This window comes from Salvelinus sp. IW2-2015, linkage group LG9, assembly GCF_002910315.2.
Source record: "Salvelinus sp. IW2-2015 linkage group LG9, ASM291031v2, whole genome shotgun sequence".
NCBI lineage: Eukaryota > Metazoa > Chordata > Actinopteri > Salmoniformes > Salmonidae > Salvelinus > Salvelinus sp. IW2-2015.
Window position 1 is genome coordinate 1,003,963 of NC_036849.1, and position 20,925 is coordinate 1,024,887.

General features: G+C 42.9%; 1 protein-coding gene across 2 annotated transcripts in view; it reads left to right on the forward strand.

The window, feature by feature from the left end:
- adck1 (aarF domain containing kinase 1) overlaps positions 1–20,925 on the forward strand; it is a 167,439-nt gene that overhangs the window by 12,097 nt on the left and 134,417 nt on the right. For both annotated transcript variants that reach the window (XM_023993906.2, XM_023993907.2), the window contains exons 2-3: positions 582–724; positions 3,259–3,342. In XM_023993906.2, the coding sequence (XP_023849674.1) occupies positions 590–724; positions 3,259–3,342 (219 nt within the window). In that variant the 5' untranslated portion in view covers positions 582–589. The remainder of the gene's footprint in view (positions 1–581; positions 725–3,258; positions 3,343–20,925) is intronic.

Sequence of the window (20,925 nt, forward strand, 5' to 3'; positions counted from 1 at the left end):
CACTCTGTTCACAATGTTGATATCCGCAAACCGCTCGCCCACACGATGCAATACACGTGGTCTGCGGTTGTGAGGCCGGTTGGACGAACTGCCAAATTTTCCAAAATGACGTTGGAGGCGGCTTATGGTAGAGAAATTAACATTCAGTTCTTTGGCAACCGCTTTGGTGAACATTCCTGCAGTCAGCATGCCAATTGCACGCTCCCTCAACTTGAGACCTCTGTTGCGTTGTGTGGCAAAACAAATTTTAGAGAGGCCTTTTATCGTCCCAAGCACAAGGGGCACCTGTGTAATGATCATGCTGTTTAATCAGCTTCTTGATATGCCACATCTGTCAGGTGGCTGGATTATCTTGGCAAAGGATAAATGCTCACTAACAGGGATGTAAACAAATTTGCTTTTCGTGTGTTAGGAACATTTCTGGGTTCTTTTAATTTCAGCTCATGAAACATGGGACCAACACTTTACATGTTGCGTTTATACTTTTGTTCAGTGTGTACTTCATCAACTGTATTTCTTTATTATTAGTTGAGTATACCAGAGTGTAATATTGTTGGACCATATTTTCCTCGCTCCCCCAGTGCCTCCAATGGCTGGCCGGCTGCTGAAAGTGTCGTCTTTTGCAACGGCAGTGGTGGCGTCGTCAGGCTTCTACCTCTACAACAACAAACAACTGGACCCCAATGACATCAGCCTGGTCCGCTTCGGGCGGGCAGCAGCTACGGTCAGTACACAACCACACAGACCCTACTGTAGGGCCACAGCACATAACCATGAGTACACAAACACATCAGTCTGGTCAGTATAGTATACCAACCACACAAACTAGGGTTGTAAAAACTAGGCCTATAGGTTATGCCTACGTGGCAGTGTATGCCTCTTGAGTGAATCTGATCTGAAAAAACATTTAAGGGCTATTCAGTTAAAACAACTAGAACCTATGCGCACGTTGCAATTAAATTCCAATCTTAATTGCCGCATTTCAAACGATCCTTTTGTGAAGCGCAGCCGGGAACTAGTTCTGTACGATGTTGAGTGGTGGGGTTGATAAGCCAATGGAATTCTCCATTGTTTAAATCTCCAGTTTGGGAACATTTTGTCTTCCAAGTATATTACAATGAGGATAGACAGAAAGAATGTCTCCACTGCTCAAATAGAATACAGTGCATTCGGAAAGTATTCAGACCGCTTGACTTTTTCCCCACATTTTTTTAAGTTGCAGCCATTTTCTGAAATTGATTAAATACACAATTTTCCTCATCAATCTACACACAATACCCCATAATGACAAAGCGATAACAGGTTTTTACTAAATGTTTGCAAATGTATAACAAAAATTAAAACAGGGGGCCTCTCGAGTGGCACAGCTAGAGATCCTGGTTCGAGTTCAGGCTCGGTCACAGTCGGCCGCGACCGGGAGACCCATGGGGCGGCACAAAATCGACCTTCGCCTCTCCTGAGTCTGTACAGGAGTTGCAGCGATGGGACAAGACCGTAACTACCAATTTGATATCACGAAATTGAAAAAAATAAAATAAATACCGAAATACCTTTTTATTTACATATGTTTTCAGACCGTTTGATGAGACTCAAAATTGAGCTCAGGTGCATCCTATTTCCATTGATTGTCCTTGAGATGTTTCTACGATTTGATTGGAGTCCATCTGTGGTAAATTCAATTGATTGGACATAATTTGGAAAGGCACACACCTGTCAATATAAGGTCCCACAGTTGACAGTGCATGTCAGAGCCAAAACCAAGCCATGAGGTCGAAGGAATTGTCCGTAGAGGTCTGTGACAGGATTGTGTCGAGGCACAGATCTGGAGAAGGGTACCTAAATTTCTTCAGCATTGAAGGTCCCCAAGAACACAGTGGCCTCCATCATTCTTAAATGGAAGAAGTTTAGAACCACCAAGAATTTTTCCAGAGCTGGCCGTCCTGCTAAACTGAGCAATTGGGGGAGAAGGGCCTTGATCAGGGAGGTGACCAAGAACCCGATGGTCACTCTGACAGAGCTCCAGAGTTCCTCTGTGGAGATGGGAGAAACTTCCAGAAGGACAACCATCTCTGCGGTACACCAACAATCAGGCCTTTATGGTAGAGGCCAGACGGAAGCAACTCCTCAGTAAAAAGAACATGACAGCCCGCTTGGAGTTTGCCAATAGGCACCTAAAGACTCTCAGACCATGAGAAACAAGATTCGTTGGTCTAATGAAACTAAGATTGAACTCTTTGGCCTGAATGCGAAGTGTCACATCTGGAGGAACCCTTGCACCATCCCTACGGTGATGCGTGGTGTCAGCATCAAGCTGTGGGACTAGTAAGGATCGAGGGAAAGTTGAACGGGGCAAAGTACAGAGAGATCCTGATAACCTGCTCCAGAGTGCTCAGGACTGAAGGTTCACCTTCCAACAGGACAACGACCCTAAGCACACAGCCAAGACAACACTGGAGTGGCTTCGACCTCATGAAGCTGGTTGAAAGAATGCCAAGAGTGTGCAAAGCTGTCATCAAGGCAAAGGGTGGCTATTTGAAGAATCTAAAATCTACTTTGAAGAATCTCTAATATATATATTTTATATATACCTCATTTATTTGTGGGTTACTATATGATTCCATGTGTTATTATATAGTTTTGATGTCTTCACTATTATTCTACAATGTAGAAAATATTTTTTTTAAATAGTAAAACCCCTGAATGAGTAGGTGTTCTTAAACTTTTGACCAGTAGTGTAGGGAGAAATACACGTTTTAAAATGTACACCAATCGATTGGTTGAAAGAACCGACGACCTAGAGTCGACCAAGATAAAATAAAAATGTGTCCTGGACAGCCCTACCCAACTGCTATTGCATTGGTGTCTATGGGAGACCCACTCCACTAAGTAGACAGGAACTGACAATTTTTTTCAATGGTAAACGACTTGAGTGAACTGTATTCATTTATCCACCATCTTTGCTATTGCTCAGGTCAGTCGCGACTTGCCAACTTTGCAGGTGTTTCTGATTAATAAACAATGCCATGCTGGTGGGTGGTACTATTTTAAATAAAACCCAGCTCAACAAAACAGCAAAAAAAAATACACACGTCATTTTATAGGGAAAGATACGTCGTAGGCAAGAATTTGCATGAAGCCTGCAGTTTGGTTCAACTAAACTTTGATTAAAACGACTTCGGGCTGAATCCACTGTTAGTACACAACCATGCAAGCACATGAATGTACAAATAAGTATTTTTGACTGTGTTTTCCTTGTAGACTGCCGTGATCAGCTATGACTACATGACATCTCTGAAACATGTGGAGTATGGATCAGAGGAATACTGGGCGCTCAAATCCCAGGTAAGGCTAGGGCTTGGCTATATGGCCAAAATATCATTTGTGTGAATTTTTCATATTTTTGATGGTATTATGGTTTTTAAATTGTTTTAATTTCTAAATATGCTTTAAGGCTAGTGCATGACCCTAGGGTTGAAACACATACGTTATAAGTGAAATCAATGTGGTTTTCTCCATTCTGATTTGTTTTATACTGTTCAGTCCAACTTCAAACATCATTTTCAGCATTTTTGTAAATTTCTGCATTTCCTGTACTTTTGTTTCCTCTTTCACACTGTGCCATGCAGAGCTGCATGGTATGGGCAAAACACCTAGGCCTAGTAAATTGGTGAATTGTTGGAGTCATGGAAATAGAATGATTATTCAAATTTGACATAGTAAAACAAATAAAAATGTGTAAAAAAAAGTATAAATGATATTACATGCTGAAACCCTCATATTAAACACCAATGTTATTCACTAAATTGATGGTTCATGTATGATGTTTTATAGCTTTGTCATTAAATCTTGTGATTTTATTTTTTAAATATTTTTTTATCATCTTAAATTGTCCTATTTTACATGTGATAAAGTCACACAGAGGGCCAAAGATCATTGTGGTCCCGTGTGGCTCAGTTGGTAGAGCATGGCGCTTGCAACGCCAGGGTTGTGGGTTCATTCCCCACGGGGGGACCAGGATGAATATGTATGAACTTTCCAATTTTTGTAAGTCGCTCTGGATAAGAGCGTCTGATAAATGACTTAAATGTAAATGTAAATGTACAGACAACTGTGATAATCTGAAGTACCCAAAAGGACCACTAGATGTTTTGTGATGGATTACATACAATCCTTGAAAAATACCTACGTTCTGGTAGGTAATTGGTCAACTTCGTGTGTTTGCAACCCTAGTTGGAATATAGTGTGCTGCACCTTGAATACACTGAGTACGTTTACATGCACACTAATAAGTCGATATTAAACTGTAAACACCCAACTCTGCTTATCTTAATCGGTGTGAGGTCAAAATCGAAGTAAGCATATGCCGCAATTTTTTTTGTGCTTTTTAATCGATGTTTTGAATTATTAGGACATGTAAACAGCTTAATCAGTGTTCCTATTGTGTATTTGATCTGCGCATGTGCCAGCACTGCACCGGTAGCGCAAGCCTCTTACAGTATTTGCGAGTGAAGTGAGTTCGAAAAACAAAGTATGCAATTTAGAAAGAGTTTTCACATACAAACTTTATACTGTGTGTCCGAACACCGAATCAAGAGGCTTCCCAAAAATCAACATGGTAACGGTGGTAGAACGTTTGTTTTGATTGCCGATTTTCTGCATTTCAAGTAAAGATTCACCCATTTTGAATGTTATATTGTTTTTATGCATCTCTGTGCGACGTTAAATCCCTGGGTCATTTCATGTGTATCTGAGCTATTGCCGTTCAAGCAGTCAGAAATTTGGCCGTTATGACGTAGCATTGCGATAAACGCTCTCACTACATGATCACGAAAACGTCTGTCATACATGTCAGATGGCCAATGTCATAACGCGGGAGGTCGTCTTCTCTTGAATTAGCCATTGATTTATATTTGAGCAATATTTCTAACTAGAGAAATGTAATTTAAGAGGGTCTAACACCTTTCTGCCTCTTCAGTCCAGGGTGCATTGCATGGTGCCGTTACGAATGTGTCGTGGTAATTATTCTAGTCAAAGGGGAGACTTTTAGATTTCTTCAAAACAATTGAACTTTATTAATTACTGCAGTAATGGAGCGTTAACAGTCACCCAATGGTGTAGAGTTAAAGCCCAATTTAAACAGGATTCGGTTACAACTCTTTTTTTTTTAGTCTTCCTGAGTCCTTGTGACAAAGAAGAGATTCGTGAAATTATACAAAGGTGTACATTGTGCTCTCATGCGACAGACATTAAGATTTACATTGCGCCACATATCTGTCGCTAGTTCATGTACTGCTTGTTTATACAGAAATACTAAAGCAGCATAGGATACTAAGCCCTTCCCTCAGAATGATGGAGTCCAGTTTATCTGCCATATGGGATAAATAAACCGGAGATTGGGTCACCCTGGCACTGACAGACAGGCACACAGACACTAATCATGGAATGTTGTCTTATCACCAAGCCATTGTAAATTGACAGTCAGCGTTAAATCTCAAACACATGAGTTCTAAGAACCCTATTCTGTTGCCTCTAAGAAAAACAGTGTGAATGTACTAATATATCAATACATTATAATAATAAAGTAATGTTGTAATTCTACGACAAATGTCAGACTACTCTGAGGCACATCTCTCTGCAGGTTGAACGTTGTGAGAATGTACATTGGTAAATTGGTAGTGCATGGTGTTTGTTCTATACAAGATAAAGGGAAATGGGGATACCTAGTCAGTTGTCCAACTGAATGTATTCAACTGAAATGTGTCTACCGCATTTAACCCAACCCCTCTGAATCAGAGAGGTGCGGGGGGCTGCCTTAATCGACAGATTTTCACAACGATTTTCACGTTGCTAACAAACTTATTATAAAAAAAAAACGAAATGAAACATTTCTTCACAAAAAAACTTTGTACACATATTACTGTTGTGTAACAGCGCATTCGGAAAGTATTCAGACCCCTTGACTTTCTCCACATTTTGTTACGTTACAGCCTTATTCTGTATTAAATAAAACTATTTCCTCATAAATCTACACACTACCACATAATGACAAAGCAAAAACAGGTTTTTTGAAATGTTTGCAAATGTATTAAAAATAAAACTGAAATGCCTTAAGTATTCAGACCCTTTGCTATGAGACTCGAACTTGAGCTCACGTGCATCCTGATTCCATTGATCATCCTTGAGATGTTTCTACAACTTGATTTGGAGTCCTTCTGTGGTAAATAAAATTGATTTGAACATGATCTGGAAATGCACACACCTCTCTATATAAGGTCCCACAGCACAGATGGTGCATGTCAGAGCCAAAGCCAACCCATGAGGTCGAAGGAATTGTCCGTAGACCTCCAAGACAGGATTGTGTCGATGCACAGATCTGGGGAAGGGTACCACAAAATGTATGCAGCATTGAAGGTCCTCAAGAACACAATGGCCTCCATCATTCTTAAATGGAAGTTTGGAACCACCAAGTCTCCTCCTAGAGCTGGCTGCCTGGCCAAACTGCGCAACCGGCGGAGAAGGGCCTTGGTCAGGGAGGTGACCTTCCAGAAGGACAACCATCTCTGCAGCACTCCACCAATCAGGCCTTTATGGTGGAGTGGCCAGCCAGAAGCCACTCCTCCAGTAAAAGGCACATGACAGCCCACTTGGAGTTTGCCAATAGGCACCTAAAGGACTCTCAGGCCATTACAAACAAAACTCTCTGGTCTGATGAAACCAAGATTGAATTCTTTGGCCTGAATGCCAAATCCATTTTAGAATAAGGTTGTAATGTAACAATGTGGAAAAGGTGAAGCGGTCTGAATACTTTCCGAGTACACTGTAGCTAGCTAACATATTCATGCTTTGCCTATTCCTCTCTTTATAAGAAACCATTACACAAACAACATGCATATACCAGCACTGGTACCGTGCTGTATTAGATACCTATGTTTGCTCTGACTCTTAAGTACATTTAGCAAGCTAGCTAAATTCAAATCAAAGAAATGTTTATTTGTAACATGCGCCGAAATACAACAGGTCTGAACACCTTACTGTGAAATTCTTACTTACAAGCCTTTAACCAACAATGCAGTTCAAGAAATGGAGTTAAGAAAATATTTACTAAATAAACTAAAGTAAACAAATGTAAGAAAAAATGTAAAGTAACAATTAAATAACGAGGCTATATACAGGGGGTACTGGTACCCAGTCGATGTACAGGCAAGTTGAGGTAATTTGTACAGCCGGTAGGGGTAAAGTGACTATGCATACATAATAAACAGAGTAGCAGCAGTGTAAAAACAAATGGGGGGTCGTCAATGTAAATAGTCTGGTTGTCCATTTTGTTTAATTGTTCAGAACTCTTTCATGGGGGTAGAAGCTGTTAAGGAGCCTTTTGGTCCTAGAATTGGCGCTTCGGTACCAGTTGCCGTGTGGTAGCAGAGAGAACAGTCTATGACTTGGGTGACTGGAGTCTCTGACAAATTTTATGGCCTCCCTCTGACACAGCCTAGTATATAGGTCCTGGATGGCAAGAAGCTTGGCCCCGGTGATGTACTTGGCTGTTATCACTACCCTCTGTAGCGCCTTGCGGTCGGAGGCCGAGCAGTTGCCATACCAGGCGGTGATTCAATGGTCAGGATGCTCTCGATGGTGCAGCTGTAGAACATTTTGAGGTTCTGGGGACCCATGCCAAATCTTTTCAGTCTCCTGAGAGGGAAAAGATGTTGTCGTGCCTTCTTCATGACTGTCTTAGTTTGTTTGGACCGTGATTGTACGTTGGTGATGTGGACACCAAGGAATTTGAAACTCTCGACTCGCTCCACTACAGCCCCGTCAATGTTAATGGGGGCCTGCCTTTTAATGTTTGGCCTTCCTTTTCCTGTAGTCTACGATCAGCTCCTTTGTCTTGCTCCCATTGAGGGAGAGGTTGTTGACCTGGCACCACACTGCCAGGTCTCTGACCTCCTCCCTATAGGCTGTCACATCATTGTCAGTTATCATGCCTACCACTGTTGTGTCGTCAGCAAACTTAATGTTGGAGTTCTGTTTGGACACAGTCGTGGGTGAACAGGGAGTACAGGAGGGGACTAAGCACACACCCCTGAGGGGCCCCAGTGTTGAGGATCAGCGTGGCAATTGTTGCCTACCCTTACCACTTGGGGGTGGCCCGTCAGGAAGTCCAGGATCTAGTTGCAGAGGGAGGTGTTTAGTCCCAGGGTCCTTAGCTTAGTGATGTGCTTTGTGGGCACTGGTGTTGAATGCTGAGCTGTAGTCAATAAATAGCATTCTCACATAGGTGTTCCTTTTGTCCAGGTGGGAAAGGGCATTGTGGAGTGCAATTGAGATTCCATCATCTATGGATCTGTTTTGGAGGTATGTAAATTGGAGTGGGTCTAGGGTTTCCTGGATGATGGTGTTGATGTGAGCCATGACCAGCCTTTCAAAGCACTTCATGGCTACTGATGGGAGTGCTACAGGGCAGTGATCATTTAGGCAGGTTACCTTCCCTTCCTTGGACACAGGTACTATGGTGGTTTGCTTGAAACATGTTGGTATTACAGACTCAGTCAGGGAGAGGTTGAAAATGTCAGTGAAGACACTTGCCAGTTGGTCCACGCATGCTTTAAGTACACGTCCTGGTAATCCGTCTGGCCCCGTGGCTTTGTAAATGTTGACCTGTCTAAAGGTTTTGTTTACATCGGCTACCAAGCGCGTGATCACAGTTGTACGGAAAAGCTGGTGCTCTCATGCATGCTTCAGTGTTGCTTGCCTCGAAGTGAGCATAATAGGCATTTAGCTCATCTGGTAGGCTGACGTCACTGGGCAGCTCGCGGCTGGGTTTCCCTTTTGTAGTCCGTAATAGGTCGCAAGCACTGCCATATGTGACGAGCGTCAATCTTAGTCCTGTATTGAAGCTTTGTCTGTGATGGTTCGTCTGAGGGCGTTGCGGGATTTCTTATAAGCGTCCGGATCAGTGTTCCGCTCCTAGAAAGCGGCAGCTCTAGCCTACAGCTCTGTGCGGATGTTGTCTGTAATCCATGGCTTCTTGTTGGGATATGTACGTACGCTCACTGTGGGGACAACTTCGCCGATGCACTTATTGATGAAGCTGGTGACTGATGTGGTGTACTTCTCAATGCCATTGGATGAATCCTGGAACATATTCCATTCTATGCTATCAAATCAATCCTCTAGCGTAATGTCGTGACATTACATTCATTAATGTGCTGACTGTTACTTATTGAATCAACTATGTTTAATTGTTACCCTATTTAAGTTTTTGGTAGAATTTTTTAAAATGAATCTTGTAACAATTAACTCATTAGGAATTTGGGGCACCGTGGAAACAGTTAATTACCATTTCCCGAATTACTCTAAAATATATGATATCGATAACAGTCACTTATTAATCATTACCTCATTTCAATCTTTTTCTGAACATCGCAGAGTTCTTGAATCTGCACAAACACGAGTCTTACTGATCATTCCGTACCACACATTGATTTGATTATTTATTTACTAACTAAATGATAACACAGGATACACACACACACACACAGTATAGGTTATTGATTAGAAACTTAATATGATGGAAATGGGTCCCTAGCAGAATAACACAAATGACACTTGTTATAAAAGAGAGAGACAACACTTGGATACATTTAGGAACTACGCTCACAGTAATCCTAATGCCTTGCCCCGAACTGCCGCCCATTTGGGCAAGTAGTAATTCATGTATTTACGTGTTGAAGGTCTTCCTTCGTTGTGTATCACTGTTGGACCCTGGCCTTCATGAAAAGGGTTTGATTGGGCCTTCTCCTTAAGTGTAAGGCTCTGATTGTTCACAAGAGGTCACGATGTCTTAGTTGTCTGTTTACTTTCACTCGTTCTGGAAGAGTGGTCTTCTGAGGACAGCTAATCAGCCATGTCGATAATCCCCAGAGGGGTGATGAGCAGTGTAGTCGATGATGATTTGAAGAGAATAACAGGATGGTCCTACTTAAATTCCTTTTCTTAGATACAATACTTAGAACAGCTACTCAACCGTAACATTGATTGTTAGAGGCTACTTTGTCGTCTTCACCTCGTGTTGATTTTCAGGGTCCAATGGAGACCTAGCTGCAGCTTGAGTCCTAGTCTGGTATGTTAATTCTTAACTCAATCTTTTACACACTTGGGTATAAAAGGGTGTTTCTGTCATCCTGGCACGCTCTCTGAGCTCCCTCGGGCATGGCTAGTTACTTGCAAAGTATCATCAAAACTATGTCTTGTTAGAAAGGAATATGAATTTAGTTACCTTAATAAAAATATTCTCTTCATCCTTTATTTCCTACATAACATAAAGGATGTAAACCTGACATAGTGTGAAAGCTCTTTTTAAAAGTGCTATAAAAAAATATTGTAACTTAAATGACATCACAAAATAGTCATCTCTCATCATTCCCCACATTCGGATGTTGAAAATATTGTCCCAGTGTTCCCTTTTTGACGTTAAGTTTTTGGGCGGCAAAATCTTCTGTAACAGAGATTCCAATCACCAATACTAGAGACCAAAGGAGTCGTCTGCTGCATGCAATTTACGATTGGTGTGAGGTCATAAAACCCCCACACCAATTCCTCCTCCCTTCTGTGGGTGAGAGGGCCCAGTAGACATTAATCCATTTTAACCTGATCTTTGGATCCTCACAGGAGAGTCATGACCACAGCATCCCTCATCTGACCACTTCCGTATTGAGCGAGTCACTGGTACTGCCTGCTTTAGTTTTTCCTTGTAAGCAGGAATTCGGAAGGTAGAATTATGGTCAGATTTACCAAATGGAGGGCTAGGGAGAGCTTTGTGTGCGTCTCTGTGTGTGGAGTAAAGGTGGTCTAGAGTTTAATTATTATAATTTTTTTCTCTGGCTGCACGTGATATACTGGTTAAATTAGGCAAAACAGCGTTAAGTTTACCTGCATTAAAGTCCCCGGCCACTAGGAGCGCCACTTCTGGATGAGCTTTTTCTTGTTTGCTTATGGCTTTATACAGTTGTTTGAGTGCAGTCTTAGTGCCAGCATCGGTTTGTGGTGGTAAATAGACGGCTGCCAATAATATAGATGAGAACTCTCTTGGTAGATAGTGTGGTCTACAGCTTATCATGAGGTACTCTACCTCAGGCGAGCAATACCTCAAGACTTCTTTAATATTAGACATCGCGCACCAGTTGTTATTGACAAATAGACACACACCCCTGCCCCTCGTCTTACCAGACGTAGCTGTTCTGTCCTGCCGATGCATAGAAAACCCAGCCAGCTCTGTATTATCCGTGTCGTCGTTCAGCCACGTTTCGGTGAAACATAAGATTTTACAGTATTTAATGTCCCATTGGTAGGATAGTTTTAATCGTAGATTATCCATTTTATTTTCCAATGATTGTACGTTGGCCAATAGTACGGACGGTAGTGGAGGTTTACTCACTCGACTACGAATTTGCAGAAGGCAGCCCAACCTCCGCCCCCTCTTTTCTGCATCTTTTCTTCAAGCAAATGACAGGGATTTGGGCCTGGTCTCGAAAGTAGTATGTCCTTTGCATCAGACTCGTTAAAGATAAAATCTTAGTGAGTAATCGCTGTTCTGATGTCCAGAAGTAATTTTTGAGACTGTACTGTAGCAGCAACATTATGTACAAAATAAGTTAAAAATAACGCAAAAAAACTAACAAAATAGCACAGTTGGCTAGGAGTAGAGGTCGGCCGATTTAATCGGCATGGCCGATTTTCAAGTTTTCATAACAATCGGTAATCGGCATTTTTGGACGCCGATTATGGCCGATTTACTTTGCAATCCACGAGGAGACTGCGTGGCAGGCTGACCACCTGTTACGCGAGTGCAGCAAGGAGCCATGGTAAGTTGCTAGCTAGCATTAAACTTATCTTATAAAAAACAATAAATCTTAACATAATCACTAGTTAACCACACATGGTTGATGATATTACTAGGTTAACTAGCTTGTTTTGCGTTGCATATAATCAATGCGGTGCCTGTTAATTTATCATCGAATCACAGCCTACTTTGCCAAACAGGTGATGATTTAACAAAAGCGCATTTGTGAAAAAGCACAATCTTTGCACAAATGTACCTAACCATAAACATCAATGCCTTTCTTAAAATCAATACACAAGTATATATTTTTTAAACCTGCATATTTAATTAAAAGAAATTCATGTTAGCAGGCAATATTAACTAGGGAAATTGTGTAACTTCTCTTGCGTTCTGTGCAAGCAGTCAGGGTATATGCAGCAGTTTGGGTAGCCTGACCATTTCTTCCTAACAAAGACCGTAATTAATTTGCCAGAATTTTACATAATTATGACATAACATTGAAGGTTGTGCAATGTAACAGCAATATTTTGACGGTTCCGTATTTCACTGAAAGAATACACTTTTTGTTTTTGAATTGATAGTTTCCGGATTTGACCATATTAATGACCTAAGGCTCGTACTTCTGTGTGTTTATTATAATTAAGTCTATGATTTGATAGCGCAGTCTGACTGAGCGGTGGTAGGCAGCAGCACGCTCGTAAGCATTCATTCAAACAGCACTTTCCTGCGTTTGCCAGCAGCTCTTCGCAATGCTTGAAGCACAGCATAGTTTATGACTTCAAGCCTATCAACTCCCGAGATTAGGCTGGCAATACTATAGTGCCTATAAGAACATCCAATAGTCAAAGGTATATGAAATACAAATGGTATAGAGAGAAATAGTCCTATAATTCCTATAACTACAACCTAAAACTTCTTAACTGGGAATATTGAAGACTCATGTTAAAAGGAACCACCAGCTTTCATGTGTTCTGAGCAAGGAACTGAAACGTTAGCTTTTTAACATGGCACACATTGCACTTTTACTTTCTTCTCCAACACTGTGTTTTTGCATTATTTAAACCAAATTGAACACGTTTCATTTATTTGAGACTAAATAGATTTTATTTATGTATTATATTAAGTTAAAATAAAAGTGTTCATTCAGTATTGTTGTAATTGTCATTATTACAAATCTATATATAAAAATTGGCCTTTAAAAAAAAATCGGTATCGGCTTTTTTGGGTCCTCCAATAATCGGTATCGGCGTTGAAAAATAAATAATCGGTCGACCTCTAGTTAGGAGCCTGTAAAACAGCAGCCATCCCCTCCAGTGTCATTCAATTTTAATAGCCAGCTTACTAGCAATAAACATTAGCAGCTAACAAGATTTATTTGAGCCACAACTTGCAAAGACAAACTATCAGACAGTAAGATACACAAACGAATAGTTTAATTATGGACCGCTTGTGGAAAGCAGCATGTCATCAACATCTGGTTGCATCTATCTGACCATGCAGACGGCAGAATGAACGGCAACGAAGTGGTTGTAACTCGGGTCGAGCAACTGCTCTCCCCTTGAGGGACGGGGCATGGCTTGGTGTGGGAATCGGCAAGCAGCAGGGGGAGAGAGGGAGAAAAAGACGACTTAATCAGCAAACGGAGTAAACCATAACTGAAATTACATGCGTCTGATACATTGGAATTATACAATGACTGAGGTTAAAGTGCAGACTGTCAGTTTTAATTTGAGCGTATTTTCATCCACTTCTACATTAATGTGGATGCTTACATGATTACGGATAGTCCTGAATGAATCGTGAATAATGATTAGTGAGAAAGTTAGACACACCACATCATACCCCCAAGACATGCTAACCGAACAGGGGAGGTTAGCGTTTTTTTTGGGGGGGGGGTTATGATTCAACACTTTAACCTCCTAGTTGTATGAGGTGCTGGAGTACTGAGCCAAAACAACGTTTTGTCACTACCAATACTTTTGTAGCGCACTGTATATTGTGAGAGGATTGTTGTGAACTGACGTGGGCCTTGAAATGCAAGAGTTCATGATGAAGCTTTTATTCCCTGCGGCCAGAAACCTCTTGATATACTACACTAATTCCGCCGCTGTGGCCCACCTCTCTGCTGCGATCTGTGCTTTGTTTGAGAGCGAGACATGGGACCAGGTGATGCCGATGGGTCGTGTAGAGTTCACCTTAGATACTTTGTATGAATTTGTTGGCTTCTTTGAGAGATGAATCGTATTTTAATTTTTTCTCTCTGAGTAAAGACAACGCAGAGCTGACTTCCACCTCGTTTCTGCCGCGTTGATCCAACTCATAAAGCGTCTTCTGGAGCTGAACTCGACGCCGCTCAGATTCTTATAATTCTATTCAACAGATTCTCCCTTTTTAGCAAATGGTGAAATTTCCCGGGCTAGAGTATGAAAGGGGGTTTATTTTGAAAGGAACGATGGTTGCGGAGGCTTGTGAGTCTTCTGAGGTGCATTTAGTGTGAGAGTGTAGAAGCGGAGGGGGATAAAAGCTAGTGCTTAAAGGGCTAACGTGACAGCCACGGTGTAAAGACTTTAGCTCTGCCTCTCCAGATACCTGACCCATACAAGACCTCTGTACCTCTACTCTACTCTACTTCTCGGTCTCGCTCTCTCGCTCACAACTTTTCACACTCTGTTTCTCCTATTGTCACACCGACTCAGTCATCCCATGTATCCCATAATGTTTCTCTCTCCACCCCTTCTCCTCTCTCTCACTTTCTCTTCCTAACTCTGTTTCTTTTTCTCTCTCTATACAGGCATCAAAATGCAGTTTTTAATCCTTCAAAGATTTTCTGACCTTTTTTGTAATTCAGTAGCAAATAGGTATTTTACCCTGCACAGGCTGTCCCTCTTATTCTCACTGCAGGTGTCATATGTAATGTATTCTCTGTTACCAAGCACACCTTTCGAAGATCCCATTAGGGAAAACAAACACGTTTGAAGTTATTAAGTGTAGATACCAGATAACCATGTTTTGTGCCATTTCCAGTTCCCCTTTTTAAAAACGCCAAAGCCCGGCTCAGACGGCAACGCTCAGCCGACCCACACTCTGAAAGGTCAAAGTAGCTCACCTGTGCTGCTGTGTGTGTTTGTGTGCCACTTGAGGGGTGCGATGAACCCTGAAGAGCGTGGTTCAACATGACTGCCTCGGCCAGGGTGTGTGTATGTGTGTACAGAGGGATAGGGACACACACATACACCCTCTGGGCCCTCTGGTCAAGGCTGGCTACACACTCTGATTAGAATTAATGCAGGGCTGTGATTTAATCCAGAGAGGCGGTCTGCTGCCTGATTATGATAGCGGTGAGGAAGTGTGTGTGTGTGTGGCCTTGTGCTTTTTTTTTTTTACCTTCATTACGCTGTTCGTTCCTCTGTTTTAAGGAAGGTTTATACTTTCTCTTACGACATGTCTAGGCAAATAGAGTGCGATTTAGTCTTTGGTCAAAACTACTTTTCATTTTATACTCCTGTCGAATGTTTGTGGACTGTCTTTGCAATGGTCGTTTTTCCTTGTCACAGGGACACGAGAAAAGTTTGTCTGCGACGGTCGCAGCCTCGGTTAGTTACCGGAAACTCAATTGTAAAATTTGCCAGAAAGCCATAGTAACAAGACAGTGCAGGCATTGTAAACCGGTAGATTATTACTGTGTTAATGCTGACGTGTGTGTGTACTCTATATAGATTAAAGACGGCTTGCCTGTTTGTCTTCATCCTGTGGATTTCATGGACAGTCGCATGAAAATAGATTGGACATTAAATTGTGTAGCCTGGCCCTCAGCTAAACCATGTGCAGATGTAGCGGCTCAGGTATTGAGCTTGTGTCGTGGGAAGATTTTGTAACTTGTAGATTGTGTCGTGTGTACTGTTCCAGACATTGTGTTGCTATTGTTTGTTGCCTTCGCTGTAGTGGGGTGTTGTCCAGGTGTTGTTAGCTCTCGTGTGTCATTGACTCAGATGTTGTGATTCCCAGGTGCTGTACGTTCGGGCCTAACCGGTCCATGTGAATGCTCGGGTAATGAGCTTTGTTCCACACAGTTAACTCACTCGCTCTCTCTTTCCTCTATCCCCCTCTCCGCCTGCCTATCTGTGGCGCAGGGGCCAGCTGCTCGGTGCTCTTGTTGAAGAGGTTTCGTCAACAGCCACTTACCGAGCCAGCCACTCTGACTCTCTCTGGCAGGCCTCATCAAAGGTTGTCTGGAGCACTGAGGGCCATTCATTGACAATTAAGACCTTATACAGGCAGCCAAGGGAAGGTTTGGGGCCTCACGGATGAGCTGGCTAGGGATTATTAGTGTTCATTGGGGTGGGTGTGTGTGTCTAGTTGGGGGTGAGGAGTAGGGGGTGCGCTTGTTTGATGTCTCATAAGGGCCAGGAGTTTTTCCTCCTAACGATGTGGCTTGAAGAGGAAATGCTTGGGGCTCTAAGGGGAGTATTTATTCCACATGCATGTATGGTTTGTTACAGTTGAGTGGGGGTAGGCAAGGCAGGGATTGTTAGTCAGTGTCAAGGAGGTGGATGCACTGGTTTGATACAAACTATAGGTAGTTATTAGGCCAACAAACATCAAAGGCTGTCTTTGAACTTGGATGAATCTCTGGTTTGCCTTATTAAACCCTGACTGCGGTAAACTCATTTAGGACTCCACCTTGCCATGGGACATTTTCTTACCCCCCCAAAAAGTATATTTTCTTTTACCTTACTTCGTAGTTCGCAGGTCTGTCTGTCAGTGGATGAGAATAATTTAAATGGCCTTTGTGGCGTGTGTGTGTGTGTGTGTGTGTGTGTGACGCGTACGTACAGCACCAGTCTGGACACACCTATTCATTCAAGGGTTTTAATTTATTTTGACTATTTTCTACATTGGCGAATAATAGTGAAGACATCAACATTATGATATAACACATGGAATCATGTAGTAACCAAAAAGGTGTTAAACAAATCAAAATATATTTTAGATTCTTCAAAGTAGCCATCCTTTGCGTTGATGACAGCTTTGCACATTCTTGGCATTCTCTCAACCAGCTTCACCTGGAATGTTGTTCCAACAGTCTTGAAGGAGTTGCCCCACATGCTGAGCACTTGTTGGCTGCTTTTCCTTCACTCTGCGGTCCAACTCATCCCAAACCATTGATGTCTTCACTATTATTGTACAAAGAATAGTTAACATTTTTAGAAAATAGTAAAAATAAAGAAGAACCCTTGAATGAGAAGGTGTCCAAACTTTTGACTGGTGCTGTACATACGCATCACACACAGAGAGCGTATTGCTGCAGAATGCTGTGGTAGCCATGCTGGTTAAGTGTGCTTTGAATTCTAAATAAATTACCAACAGTGTCACCAGCAAAGCACCATCACACCACCACCTCCATGCTTCACGGTGGGAACCACACATGCGGATATCATTCACCGTTCACCTACTCTGCATCTCAAAGACGCAACGGTTGGAACCCAAAATCTCAATTTGGACTCATCAGACCAAATTACAGATTTCTAATATCCATTGCTCGTGTTTCTTGGCCAAGCAAGTCTCTTCTTCTTATTGGTGTGGAAATCTGTCTTCATGTAATGATGGACTGTCGTTTCTCTCTGCTTATTTGAGTTGTTCTTGCCATAATATGGACTTGGTCTTTTACCAAATACGGCTATCTTCAGTGTACTCAAACGCATTAAGAAGGAAAGAAATTCCACAAATAAACTTTTCACAGGGCACACCTGTTAATTGAAATGCATTTCAGGTGGTTGAGAGAATGCCAAGAGTGTGCAAAGCTGTCATCAAGGCAAAGGGTGGCTACTTTGATGAATCTCAAATATAAAATATATTTGGATTTGTTTAGAACTGGTTACTACATGATTCCATGTGTTATTTCATAGTTTTGATGTCTTCACTATTATTCTAAACCCTGGAATAAGTAGGCGTGTCCAAACGTTTGACGTGCGTGCGCACCATCGGGTGTGACGAGAGGAGGCGGAGCAGACAGAGTAGTGAAACCTCACTGCTGTCTGATTTCTATTCCCTCCCTCGACTCCCTCAGCTGGGGCTTTCTCACTGCTCACAAGTCAATAGTCAGCGGCGTGAACTAGAGAAATGGCTCTCTTTTGTCACTTGCAGTGGAGGAAAAACAGAGACAGAAAACGGAGAAGAGGAGGTGGAGGGAGGGATGGGGAGAAAGAGGAGCGAGACAGACAGACGTGGAGAGAAGGCAACATTTTTAAATCAATAATGAATTTCTTCCACAGCAGCCTTAGTCAGCAGTTGTTTGGGAACAAGGAGTTGAATTGGTAACAGTAAATCACAACACATTCATTCAAGGTGTATTGTTTGCGTACACAGATTTGCTGGTGTTAAGCATTTCGCTGCACCTGCTATATGTTACGAGTTCCAACACTGCAGTGGAATGTCTCACAAATACACAAATAATATTAACACGAGATCAAGAAATTACAGCATTTCCAATTAGTGGACTCGCTAGGGATGAGACGTGAGGTGACTGACTGCTATCTTCTGCTTAAAAATGGCCGCCTGGGAAGGCCAGTGTCATCTACAGTCTTGGTGCTAAAAAGGCGTACTGGTAGCCTTTTTAAAATGCTATCGATTCGTTGAGTGTCATGTCTGTCAGGCACACCGTTTTTTAAACTGCTACTGCTTTCAGGCGTTAAACCAAAGTCTTTATTGGCTAGGCTAAGTATCGCTTCTACAGTATACTGATATCTTTTCCCAATGTGTCTGGAGAGAGCGTCTGACCATCTGTACTCTCCCTCCCAATTTCACTTTAGCCCCCTTTATAGATCAGAGGCTGTGAGGAGCAGTGTTATGAACACACACACACACACAATCAGGTCAGAGCAGTAGGATATCGGCAATCTGGGCCGTTGTGATTACGATGCGGGATACCTGGTGTTACCGTGACAACAACAACAGTAACAACACCTAGAACAGCGTAGCACTACAGCCTTGCTTCGTTATTCATCACCTCCAGGGGTGCTGCTGTCGGTCTCGCCCTCTCTCTCTCTGAAAGCAGCTGTGTGTAATGTATTTTCTCTCTAGCTGTAGGAGTATGGGGGGGTACATCTCTAGCTGTAGGAGGAATAGGGGTACATCTCTAGCTGTAGGAGGATGGGGGGTAAATCTCTAGCTGTAGGAGGATGGGGATTACATTTCTAGCTGTAGGAGGATGGGGATTACATCTCTAGCTGTAGGAGGATGGGGATTACATCTCTAGCTGTAGGAGGATGGGGATTACATCTCTAGCTGTTGTGAGGAGGATGGGGATTAATTCTAGCTGTAGGAGGTATGGGGATTAATCTCTAGCTGTAAGGAGGCTGGGGATTACTTGTCTTAGCTGTAGGAGGAGGGGATTACATCTCTAGCTGTAAGAGGATGGGATTACATCTCTAGCTGTAGGAGGATGGGGTATACATGCTCGTAGCCTGTAGGGAGGATGGGGGATTACATTCTAGCTGGTAGGAGGATGGGGATTAACACTTCTAGGCTGTAGGAGGATGGGATTTCATCTCTAGCTGTAGGAGGAATGTGGGATTACATCTTCTAGCTGCTAGGAGGATGGGGATTACAATCTCTAGCTGTAAGCGAGGATGGGGATTACATTCTGCTTAGGGATGGGTCATCTCTAGCTGTGGAGGATGGGGATACATCTCAGCTGTAAGGAGATGGGGATTACATCTCTAGCTGTAGGAAGGATGGGGATACATGCTCTAAGCTGTAGGAGGATGGGGATTACATCTCTACTGTAGGAGGATGGGGATTAATCTCTAGCTGTAGGAGGATGGGGATTACATTCTCTAGTTGTAGGAGGATGGGGATTACATCGTAGCTGTAGGAGCGGGTAAGGGGGGTACATCTAGCTGTAGAGGTTAAGGGGGGTAATCTAGCTGTAGAGGGTAATGGGGGGTACATTTCTAGCTGTAGGAGGGTAAGGGGGGTACATCTAGCTGTAGGAGGGTAAGGTGGGTACATCTAGCTGTAGGATGGTGGGATTACATCTAGCTGTAGGAGGAGTAGGGATTACATTTCTCTAGGCTTGCTAGGGGGGTGGGATTACATCTCTAGCTGTAGGGGGGTAGGATTACTCTCTAGCTGTAGGGGCTAGGATTACATCTCTAGCTGTAGGGGGTAGGGATAATCTCTAGCTGTAGGGGGGGTATCTCTAGCTGTAGGAGGTAAGGGGATACATCTCTAGCTGTGGAGGATTGGGGATTACATCTCTAGGCTGTAGGAGGATGGGGATTACATCTCTAGTGTAGGAGGATGGGGATTACATCTCTAGCTGTAGGAGGATGGGGATTACATCTTCTGAGCTTGTAGCGAGGATGGGGATTAATCCATCTAGCTGTAGGAGGATGGGGTTACATGCTAGCTGTAGGAGGGTAAGGGGGGTAAATCTAGCTGTAGGAGGGTAGGGGGGTACATCTAGCTGTAGGCGGGTAAGGGGGGTACATCTAGCTGTAGGAAGGGTAAGGTGGGTACATCTAGCTGTATGGATAGGGATTACATCTAGCTGTCGAGGATATGGGATTACACTCTCTAGCTGTAGGGGGTAGGGGATTACATTCTTAGCTGTAGGGGGGTAGGGATTACATCTCTAGCTGCTAGGGGGGTTAAATCTCTAGTCTGTAGGAGGGTAAGGGGTACATCTCTAGCTGTAGGAGATGGGGATTAATCTCTAGCTGTAGGAGGATGGGGTTACATCTCTAGCTGTAGGAGGAATGGGGATTACATCTCTAGCTGTAGGAGGATGGGGATTACTCTCTAGCTGTAGGGGATGGGGAGTTACATCGCTCTAGCTGTTAGGAGGTAGGTCCTAGGTAGGACTAGTACATCCTACTGTAGGAGGGGTAAGGGGGGCTAATCGTAGCTGTAGGAGGGTAGGGGGTCTCTGCTGTAGGAGGGTAAGGGGGGTACATTGCTGTAGGGGGATAAGGGGGTTAATCTAGTGTAGGGAGGGTAAGGGGGTAATAGTGTAGGAGGGTAGGGGGTACATTCTAGCTGTAGGAGGGTAAGGTGGGTATCTGCTGTAGGTGGATAGGGAT